Below are 12,170 nucleotides of genomic sequence, written 5' to 3'. Positions count from 1 at the left end.
TGTTTTTTAGAGATTAGTAAACTACTGAGTTTCAGTTAAAAATTTAGCTCTCTAGCTGACCTTGAAGTGGTCGGAATTTTGATAGATGACAAACTTGTTTTGGCGATAAATGATGATTAATACAGCTTGTATCAATCAGAAAATAATTATAGCTCACACTGCTATAGAGCACGGAATTTTAGTTAAAATTTGAGTGTTTTTTTTCCAGGTCAAATTTTGATTGCAAAATTTTACACGATAGCGAGTAAGTGAAAAACAATTATTTTTATTATTGCTAGGTTGGTAGCGCCCCCTAGATCTTTATAGTTAGGCTGTTAGATATAATACAGTACTGGATAAAAACGTTGTAAAAAATTGACAGAAAGTACTCTNTGTTATGGGAGCATGGAGGACTTTGCGACTCGACAGATTTAACGTGCATCAGTCACCATTTTACTACTCGGTGAGTCTTCGGCCGGCAGGGTTTGAACTCTCTGGCATGGGCCCAGCACCCTACCGATCAGGCTATCCCGGCCTTTGCATTGTTGTTAAGGGCTTTAACTAATTAGAAAGTGGACAGAATTTTGATTGATGATAAATTCAAATTGGCGGCAATATGATTTTAAATTCTGTTTTTTAGAGATTAGTAAGTTATTGAAACTTATGATGTCTTCCATTACAGAGTTTCAGTTAAAAGTTTAGCGCTCTAGCTGACCTTAAAGTGGTCGGAATTTTGATAGATGACAAACTTGTTTTGGTGATAAACGATGATTAATACAGCAATCCGAAAATAATATCCATCAGAAAATAATTATAGCTCACACTGTCATAGAGCACGGAATTTTTGTTTAAAATTTGAGTGTTTTTTTTTTCAGGTCAAATTTTGATTGCAAAATATTATCGATACGAACACTATAGCGAGTAAATGAAAGACAATTATTTTTATTATTGCTAGGTTGGTAGCGTTCCCTAGATCTTTATAGTTAAGCTGTTAGATATAATACAGTTCTGGATAAAAACGTTGTAAAAAATTGACAGAAAGTACTCTACTCTTTCTTATTAGATATCTTAATCCCATCACATAATTCTCAAATAAAAGAAGGAAATCCACAAATATTTGCTGTCATAAGCATGAAATAAAGTGCGGCGAGCTCTCTGCTTATCGCTTATAGCTCTGCGTTTCAATAGGTAAGGCTTAATTTAGTTTACCTGAAAAATATTTATTGTTTTTACTTTCAATAATATTAATTATTCTTTGCTTTAAGGAATCGCAGAAATGATTGTAGTCTGTGATTGTCTGAATTATCCATCAGTCTTTCTCATCACTGATTGATACTTCAGACAATCACACGCTACAGTCAATTCCTTAACGGTAATCATCTTCTGTAAACTTCATCCTATCTCCTCTCTTTCTACAATAAGCGAGCTATAAGCGAAATACTGCAAAGAGCTCCAAAAATCTCCGTCAGTCAGTCATCATCATCATCTTTGCAATTGCGTTTTTCTATTTTGTTTAATTGTGAAGGTTTAAAGGTAAGTATTTAGTTTAAGGCTAGAAATTATGTTTGTTGTATTTTAAAATGTTTTGTTTCGTAATCCTGCAATACTAAAAAATAGTATCATCATGTAAACGCGATATTTCTTGATAAGCATTTTCTTTGATTAATGTGTTTCTTTCTATATATAATTGGATTCTGGATGCATTTTGTTTTGGAAAAACTTTTCATGCAAGTTTAAAAATTCAGCATAAGACTAAAAAATATTTTTATTTTTAAATATTTAAATGTCCCTTCATTATTATTGTATAGAAATATCACCATCTAATCTCGATTTATCAATAATTTTTAGTAACCGAGTGTTCAGTCAGCGGTGTTGATTTTCATAGATAGTAAAATTTTATTTTGAACTTCTGTCGTGTAAAGTTTAGCAGAATGAAATTTTTGCTTTTATAATGATCTAAATGATTGGGTGCTTGGAGCACATCGCCATGTTCTAATACTACTTGGCATTCAAAATTACAAAAATTTGCTATTCGGACTGAGATGTATTTTTATAAATTACGGTTTTTGAGAATTTTAATGTTCGGAATAAATTTTTTCCCAGAACTACTAAGAGTTATAAAATATCTTGTTTCTAACTAATTTAAAATAATTCTCACTCCTTAAATAATTTTTTGAAAAATGAATGGATAAAAAAACTATTTAGTAAAAACAAGAAATAAAAAAAAAGGCAAAGAAATTTATTATTACTTGGTTAAAAACTTCATTAGTTTCAAAAGCATACAAATTGTAAATAACAGCCAACATCTTTTAAGCGTTCATAAACGGTCACCCATTTTCAAGACTTTGCCAGACGTGAATGAGAAGAAACAAAAGAGATTTGAAATATAAAACCCAGAGTTACCAACCAAAACTAGAAAACTAAGTTGGAGAATCAAAACTAGAAAAATCATATTAGCCGATCGAGAGAGAAAAATAGAACAAGAAAAACCTGAGTGGCCGAGAGAGGCAAATTAAGGTAAAATGCATTTCCACGAGCTATGGAGAGGTGGACAAAAACTAATGTTGTTAACAAGAAAAGCATTATTCATGTGAATAATTCAAGATTTCTAGGGTATTAAGATGAGCTGATATGACTGGGATGGAAGTAATGTTACCATTGTCGAAATTGAATTTATGCCCAATATTTCAACAATGTGCAACAATTGATGGTTTTTTCGAAATCTTGATAACAGACGTATCTATTGTGTTACTAAATCTAAATTTTAAAGCATGTCTCGTTTGTCTGATGTATTCAAGGTCGAATTTTTAAGGTATGTGGTAAATGGCTCAGCAATTCTTAAATCTAATAGGATCTTTAGGAGACTTAAATTTCATTTTGCTAACAGACCTAAAAATAACTTTGGAACCAAAATGGGAAAAACCCCGTTAAAGTAACATGTTTACCATTGGGTTTTAAAGTCAGTTTTAGGCCTGTTTACCTAAAAAAATTAGACAACACGATAATTATGTTCGTTATCAAGAATTCGTAAAATCATCAATTGCTGCACATTGTTGGAATCTTGAACATAAATTTAATTTCGACAGTGCCAAAATAACTTCCACCCTAATCATATCATATCTTGATACCCTGGAATCTTGTTTTATTCATTTGAATGCCGATTCCCTCGTTAACCACATAAGTTCCTCCCGACTCTCCATGGCTCCTGGAAATGCATTTTACTCTGATTCGCCCTTCTCGGCTACCGTAGTTTTTCTTGTTCTGTTTTTTCTCTTTTTTCTCTCTCGTTTACTGTAGTTTTTCTAGTTTTGTTTCTTTTTCGTTAGCAACTTTCCGTTTTTTATTTCAAATCTCTTTTTGTTTTTTCTCATTCACATCTGGCAAGTCTTGACAATGGACGCCTGTTTTTGAGCACTTGAAACAAGCTTATTGTTAATTTTGAAGCGAATGAAGTTAATAATCAAGTAATATCTAATCGTTTCCTTTTCCTGGGATTATTTATTTAAAGAAATCTGATCTTTCATCTTCTAACTAGCTATTTTGAAACTTAATTTTCTTCCTCTATAGAAAAGCAAAAGAAAGAAGAGCGAATCTGAAATCCCACGAGAATTTTTTTTTAACTGTTCAAAAGCGTATGATGAAAAAGGTAATAAGGGCTAAATTCTAATTGATCCAAGAACTAGAATATGATATTGATTCCAAGCTATCAATCTTATTTTACTAATGAAGCATATCATTTCAGCTTTTTATTTTATGTAATAGCTTATTCATGCATAATTTTATTAATATATTACCTACAGTGGGTAAAAAAAAAGTCCCCGTACGCAGATACGAATGCAAATCAAAGTTTAATTTGTCACACAAAATTCATAATGATAAAAAGAAAACTTAAAAATGTGTTAAAACTAATATTATTTCATATTTATTCATATTAAAAGGATGATAATATTGACAAAATTAAATAATAAATCTTAAAAACTCGAAAAATGCAGTAAACATGGAACAAAAAAGTCTCCGTACGGTGTCCTAGCACACGAAAAAAGTTTACAAAATGCAAAATACATTTACAAAAATGCATTTAATGATCAGTGGCCTTTATCACCTCTCTTAGACGTTTTGGCATTACCCCTACAAGTTTTTTTGTTGTTTCTGGAGAAATATTACACCAAATGCTACTAATGGCCCTACTAAAGTAGTCGGCCAATTTCTTCTCACAAGTGTTCGATGGGATTTAAATCGGGTGACTGGGGAGGGCTATGAAGCTGTTGTTTAAGGCACCACTCTTGGCAAATCTTAGAGGTGTGTTTAGGATCGCTGTTTTGCTGAAAAGTGAATCTAGTTCCAAGAGATAGTTTCTCAGCGCTGGATAACACATTTTATTTAAGAAAATCCAGATATCCAAATCGATCCATAGTTCCCTCGATGAATTGCAAATTTCCTACTCCAGAAGCACTCATATACCCCCACACCATAACACAGCCACCACCGTTCTTTACAGTTCCGCATAAATTCTTAGTTAGCATTTGTTTGTTTGGTTTTCTCCACACCATAACTCGGCCATCTGACCCATGAATGTTAAATTTTGATTCATCAGTAAAAAGAATGGATTCCCAAAAAGATAATGGCTGGCTTACATGCTTCTTTGAAAACTCGAGGCGCTTTTTCCTGTTGCACAAATTTATATAGGGTTTCTTCCGGGCCGCACGCCCAGGATAACCACTTTTTTTTAATGACATTTCTCACGTTTTGAGTTGAGACTTTAATGTTGTAACTAACCATTAAATCAGCTGCAAGCCGCGGTGCACTAATTCGTGGATTTCCTTGAACTTGGCATATGATGTTTCTTTTATGCACGCTATTTAATTTGGACGGCCTCCAAGAACGATCTCTATCCTCAAGTGAAGTTTACGATATCTTTCAATGATATATTGCACAGTAGACTTCGATTTTTTAGTCATTTCACTAATCCTTTTCATGGATAATCCATCTTTTCGCAATTTAATCACTAAGTTCCGAATAGCTCTAAGAACTTCCATTTTGAGACGATCAATTTTAACGATTAACTTTCTAACGTCAAAGATTTACTGCAGGCCTGTTTTAAACACGTTAGAAAGAATTAGCGCAACGCGTAAGGAAACTTTTTTGCACTGCAATTTTCAATTTACCTTAGATATTGCAAATAATATGCTTTTCTTGTTTTGTAAAGATGAAAATTTATAAAAATCTTTTTCTATAGACTTATACTAAACACATATAGACAGTATTTAAAGAAAAAATGTAATACTTTACAAATTATGCTCATTTATTCTTAAATTTAGTGACCGTACGGAAACTTTTTTTACCCACTGTATATATATGATTAAACAGTTTATACACCTTAAGATTACGCCAATTTTTGAATTTCGTGGACGCTAACTGGGAAATACCAACACTTTGGATAGTGGAATTTTGAAGGGGTACAGAAAAATGTACACTGCAGAAAAATAAAAGAAAGAAAAGGGGAAAAAACATGTTACACCTTGAACAATTTTTGATTTAATCATGGGATGTTTAACAAACTAGGATTTAATCTTAATGGCTTGTTAATAAGTTAGTTTACACTGATGCTTTAAATAATGTAATCAAGCACTGTGCTTTCTCTGAATAGACTTCAATTTTTTTTTTGTTAATTTAAACTTGTTCCCGACTCGTTTGGTCAAAAGAGCTTGGACCCTTAAATTTTATTTTTTCCTAAATGAAAACTTTTAAAATTATTAAATTCGTTTATCCAAAGATAACTCCATGGAAAAAAATTCTTGATAATTATTTTTTATTATTTTATTTTATAATAGTCGAATAATTTTTGAATTGTGTTATACATACATCATTATTTTAAAATTTGTAATTTTAAGTCATTTTAAAATCTGTAATTTTGTGTTTCAAATATATTCTGCAACTTCAAATATAATCTGCAATATCAAATATCATATGCAAACCTCAAATATAGTCTGCATTAATTAATTCGCATATTCAAGGTTTACCATTCAAACATGGTGCGTAGCGTTTTTAAAAAGTGCTTAAAGGTGCTTATTTTTGATTTTTCGTTTTTAAAAGCCCTTAAAGGTGAGTTTTCAATGGGGCGTTTTTAAAAAGTGCTCAATTTTTCCTTTTCGAAAATGAGATTTTTTTTCTTTAACCTTGTCGATTTTCGCCTCGTATTCTGCAATAGCGTGGATTTTACATTATTCTATTCAACGCTATCCACAATTTTTTCAACCACAATCTATTTTGGTGTACCGTTGGTTCATAGCGTATGAAAACGCCAATCATTTTACATCATTAATGAAATACGTCCGCATGTGCATATACTGAGCTGAGTTCGGTGAGATTATTGCTTCTCATGTGCAACTCTGCTGCATTTTGCAACATATTCTTAATTTCAGTTTTCGTTTCCCACCTTCTGATATCGAACCGAAAAATCTCTCGATCATTTTATAATGGCTAATATAATCAAGAAAAGTGTTCTTTGTCAGAAATTAGTTATTTTATCATAATCATGTAAAGTCTTTGAGTGCTTAAAAGGTGCTTATTTTTTGTTGAAAGATTTGGCTATGCACCCTGTATGTATATATATAAATTTTTAAATGCACTTACTAACACAAAGTAACTAAATCAAACGTAGCAAAATAATAAAAATTCATATAGAGGTTATTAGTTTGATTTTATGCTATTTTGTCAAAATTATTATATAGACTATCCATATACAACATTTCACAAGTTTCATATTTTATTTAATCTACGTTATATTTATAAAAAATCAATATATTAAAGAAATAAGTTGTATCTTTTTTTGTGAAAAATGAATTGGATTGTCTTTTAATAACACTTGAAACTAAGACAATCTTGACTAAACCGTGCAACTTTTTCGCTGATATTAATATTATCCTAAGTGATGAGCAAACAAGTACTACAGAAAAAGTTTGTTTATAGTTTTAAAATTTAATATTTTTTTTAGCGTTATTTTTCAGTCCCTATAATAATTATCTGTAATGCTCATAAATTTTCATTCTTTTAAAAATCCAAATTAGAAAAACTGGCACACGAATTCTATTTTTAGAAATCCTTATCTTTCCGGAATTCCAGATAACATAACCATAACCGGTCAAATGACCGTTTATGAATTCGCAGCGAAAATGCGCTTATCGTTTTTGCACATTTCACTTCATGACTTTTTNCTGGCTATTCGTCATTCACCTAATTTTTGTGTATACGAAATATTATAATTTTGTATTTACAAAACATTATGAAACTCAGTTCAATACTTATACACTAACTAGTCATAATTTTCACCTAATTTTTATGTATATCAATTAATACCTTTATTAATATTTAATAAACAAATGTAGTTAGTACGTGGTCTGTAGGCTTTTTAAATAGCATTGAAAGGTGCTTATTTTTGATTTTCGTTTTTAAAAGCCCTTAAAGGTGAGTTTTCAATGGGGCGTTTTTAAAAAGTGCTTAATTTTCCCTTTTCGAAAATGAGATTTTTTCTTCTTTATCCTTGTCGATTTTCTCCTCGTATTATGCAAAAGCGTGGTTTTTACTTTATTCTATTCAACGTTATTCTCAATTTATTCAACCACAATCTATTTTGGTGTACCGTTGGTTCATAGCGTATAAAAACGCCAATCATTTTACATGATTAATGAAATACTTGCGAGTCCGCATGTGCATATACTGAGATTATTGCTTCTCATGTGCAACTCTGCTGCATTTTGCAAGATATTCTTAATTTCAGTTTTCGTTTTCCACCTTTTGATATCGAACCGAAAAATTTCTCGATCATTGCAATATAAACAAGAAAAGCGTTCTTTGTAAGAAACTAGCTATTTTGTCACGATCCTGTAAAGTCTTTGAAAATTATTCTGAATTTTGTTAATGTATGTAGTGCTTATAAATATTTTTTGAGTGCTTAAAAAGTGCTTGTTTTTTGTTAAAGGATTTGGCTACGCACCCTGTTTAAACCATTTGTACACGATCAAAAGTATTTTGGTGGAAAATAGCAAAATTAGGAAATTTTGTAACTGGCCAGTGGTCAATTGTAACATTTTTTAACAGTGGCACCTTTTATAACACGTGGCCACTTTTCCAAAAACTGAAAACGACTAAAAGACTAAAAGATTTTAAACGACTAAAAGACTATTTAGACGCCCGGTGGCTGAGTGGTAGCGCTTCGCTCTCCTGTGCCACAAGTCCTAGGTTCGATCCTCTGGCCGGACAAGGTTGACTCAGCCTTTCATCCCTTCAGTGGGTCGATAAATGAGTACCAAGCATGCTTGGGAGCTGAGCACTGGGAGTTCCGCTTTCAGCTGACCACCTGACCGGAACATCTGCTCCTGCACCCCAGAGCACAAGGTCAAGAAAACTGAGATGGGCATAGTAGGCTTTTGCACTTTATGGGCTCTCGCGCCGCTGAGTTTAGTAGTTAAAAAGAATATTTATATCAATAATGTTATCGTTTGAAGCATTCTTTTTTTTTAATTTCCAATGGCAAGGCAAAAAGGTACAAATAGAAAGATGCAGTAAAGATGTGCGCAGGATAACAAAGAAAGAAGACCAAAGTCATTGCCTTAAAAGTTGCATTCTAATAATATTATAGTAAACATTACATAGCTGGTTTTAAAAAAAAATGAAAAATTTCTATAAACAATGTGTAACATTTAATAATATTTAAATTATTATAAATATTTTTAATACTTCCATATTTATTAAGAAAAGTAATTATAATAAATTGCACATCGGGCGCATTTTTAACAAAAAATAGGTTTTTCAGTAGGCAAAAAGCAGAAAATAGTTTAAAATTTTTCATTCGTAAAACGAAAAACGTAGAAAGCATCACTTACGTAATAAACTTCTATTGCCACCGGAAATCCCCATCCCACGTTTTCCGAAAGTGATGTATTCTACGTTTTTCGTTTTACGTATGACTAGAATTAAACTACTTTTTGGCTATTAAACATAATTTTTATTTTTTAAAATTGTAGTATTCGCAGTAAATCTATAATTACAACCCTTTTTTTCAATTTCAGAAATCTGTCGTGAAGAAAATGAATTGTGAAATCTGCAATGAAAAGTTTACGAAATTGAAGGATCTAATACGTCATGGGATCAGTGGCATGCATCGATACTCTCATTTCTTTTGCTTGCCGTGCGCACAAGCATTTTCTAGTGTCACTGATGTCGTTGAACACATTGGGACTGATGTACATTCCGTCCTGACACTAGCCACGGGTATTCCTTTTGATGCTGAAGATAAAAATCCCAGCACTATTAGTCCTTCATTCCCACCGCATTCTTGCTGTTATTTGTGCAGCTATAGGGGCTTTCTACCCATAGAGGAACACATCCAGAGCGACAGTCATAAATATTTAGCATTTGTAATTAAAACCGTTATTAGAAGGAAAGAATTACTTTGTTCAGTTAAGGAAGCAAAGTACGACACACAAATGTTCATGAGCAAAATTATTAACGTCAAACAGAAAGGGCATGACCGTGCTTTCGGTGAGCATGTCTATAAAGTCGCTCACGGAATGTTACCGTTCATCTGCGAATTATGTAACATTCACTTCAGCGAACCCGTTTATTACACGCAACATTTGGAAAATCAGTCCCATAGAAGGACGGAGCAGTTTCTGAACAAACTCTTCCACATCGTTAAAAAAGTTGATATCGTTAATGCTGGATCCTGTTGGAGTGTCTCGAAAACTTTCAGCAATTCACTTGAAGCATTGTATTATTGCCAAATGTGCTCTCTTTGGTTGGTGACGAGTTTTAAGTATGCTGAACATAAACTATGTTACAGACATAAAGAAGTTGAGTCACTTATCAAGAGAGAAAGAATGGGAGGTGTTAGGCTACGCAGCGTCACAGAGAAAAAGAACCCGGATTGTAGGTGTAAACGGCGCATGGAGTTTGAAGAAGTTAAAAAACGTTCGGCTAGAAAAGTTGAACATAAAGTTAGAGACGGCGAGGAAGCGTCTAAAAAAATGTCTCCCTCGTCATCGAACAATCATGGAAAAGACGAAAATGTTAGCAAAACCGATGGAACTGTCAGCACAATCCTCACGCCATCTGGTGTCGAAGCGAGTGAAACTAAAAGTGACTCCTCGCTGGATGGTTTCGGAACTGACGACACCGATAGTTCTGATGATTGTGAAGTTGAAATTGTTTCCAATCCCGAGAAGCACTACTGTGAGTTGTGTGACTTTTTAAGCTACAGTTCTCTGAATTATGAGAAGCATTTGACTAGCAAGCATCATAAAAGAATGAAAAAGATGTCGGACAAAAAACAGGAGAAAGCTTCCACGGTTAAGCAGGCAGAGGAAACCGCTAATGAGTGAAATCCTCCACAACGTAACTGTTAATTTCAATTAGTGAACTGAACAACGTGAAGATAATTTGAAAAGTAAAAATCCCTTATTTGAGTTTTTGATTAAATAATCACGTGTTGTACTGTGCGAGTAAATATCTTCTGTTATGTATTAGGTTTTTATAAAAGTTCGTGCCCGATTTGTAACTTAAAGCGAAAATCTGCCTTATTTTCAATAAAGTTTGGTAACCACTTAAATAGTCACTATGCATTACATGGTAATTGTGTAAACAGTGGGTTTTGTCTTGTAAACTCTTAACGGTTGCGTTCTTTTTTTAATGTTAGAAAGAGCCTCAAGTGTAAAGGGTACAAAGTATTGGATCCTTAATTATAAAGGACCCAAAGGATTTATTAATAAACCAAATTTTCAAATTGTTCACGACACTGTTTTTTGATGCTAGTAATATGATTTTTGTGTCTATTGTGGTGTTACTTGGTGGAAGTTCCGGATTTTTTACTTATTTATCTGGAAACAATATTAAGAGACGGTTCGATGTAAATGTGTTATCTTAGAAAGTAGTGTAGCTTATCTATTCATCGCTAAACCCATCAATTATTTATTTTCCTTTATTTTTTATAACTGATTCTCAATGTTATACACATTTTGGATTTTTTTTTGTATAAAAAGTCAAAGAAAGCCATTAGAGGCCACTTTTGATGTTTTCCACAAATTTTTTATTTTATTTTTATAATTAACAATATTTTTCTGAACGCAAAATTTATGAAATTGATGAAGTTAGGAGATTATGAGAGATTTTCTTTAAGCTTCTCAACTTTTTCGTATGTCGACATGTTGTGACAGTAAGAAAGAGTCTTTTCAGTTGACCAGACTTGCATGACACTTAAACATTTAAAAAGTAATGTCTATATTGTGATGAAGAAGATAGCAATTTCTCTTTATTAGGTTTCACTTAAAAAACTAAGAATACAAAACAAAAAAGATTCCACAACCTGATATATATTTATATAAAACGTGGTGCTGAATACCAGTTTACTTAAATACACTTTCCTTTCTTATTTTAACTATTATTATTTAAAGATCGTACAAATCATAATTGATTAAATGGGATATTTTTGTTTTGATTTCAAGATTGAGTTGATCACAGTTCTTTTCTACTGGGGGAAGAAAGTTCTGAGAGATATTTTTGAAAAGATCTTATTTTAGTATCATGCAACATTTTACTATCATACAACATTGATCGATTTTGCCAAGCTTTTAAATTTTAGAGATTTCATTGAAGTGGCAGCTATGAAAACCTTTGAGAGTGGAAGAAGATTCAAAGTACAGTTGACAACAACCTTAGAAAACTGTTTTTTTACTAGCATATTAAAAAGTGAACTGTGAGAACGCTAACGGTGTAAAACTCGATCGTCATTGGCACATGAAAAAACGTTTTATTTCCGAAGAAAGTTATTATTTTCACAACTGCTGTGAGTTTGCTACAGTTGTTCTTCACTGTTTGGTGAACTGTTGTCTATCTGTAGCCAGCGCACTCTATGGTCATTCTAAAATTCGTGCAAAACAGGAAGAAAAGCGTTTGCAATCAGTTATTTAATATTTCCAAAGGTTTATCGGTTTATAAAAATTTGTGCTATGATTGAGAATTATACGCCCATTTTAGATAATTTTAATCTTAGTGGAAAAATCTCAACCAAATGGGCAATTTTAAAAAGAATTGAATAACTTTTAAATCAAGCCAATTGGGTGTAATATAAAAAAAACACAACTACTTCCACTTAGTAGGAATAACATTTACCATGACGCAATGCTAAACCTCCAAAT

General features: G+C 32.3%; 1 protein-coding gene across 1 annotated transcript; it reads left to right on the top strand.

The window, feature by feature from the left end:
* Nucleotides 1-1,275: 1,275 nt before the first annotated feature.
* On the top strand, nt 1,276-10,763 carry LOC107441311 (uncharacterized). Its single transcript, XM_016054523.3, has 2 exons — nt 1,276-1,512; nt 9,048-10,763. Exon 2 carries the CDS (start codon nt 9,066-9,068, stop codon nt 10,356-10,358), a length of 1,293 nt encoding a protein of 430 aa, XP_015910009.2. The 5' UTR covers nt 1,276-1,512; nt 9,048-9,065; the 3' UTR covers nt 10,359-10,763.
* The last annotated feature ends 1,407 nt before the right edge of the window (nt 10,764-12,170 follow it).

Source organism: Parasteatoda tepidariorum, chromosome 2 (genome assembly GCF_043381705.1).
Source record: "Parasteatoda tepidariorum isolate YZ-2023 chromosome 2, CAS_Ptep_4.0, whole genome shotgun sequence".
Classification (NCBI taxonomy): Eukaryota; Metazoa; Arthropoda; class Arachnida; order Araneae; family Theridiidae; genus Parasteatoda; species Parasteatoda tepidariorum.
The sequence above is the reverse complement of the archived record's forward strand: the minus strand, read 5'-3'. Positions and strand labels throughout refer to the sequence as shown.

Coding starts and splice junctions, on each gene's coding strand:
- LOC107441311 (XM_016054523.3), top strand. CDS start 9,066: ATGAATTGTGAAATCTGCAATGAAAAGTTTACGAAATTGAAGGATCTA.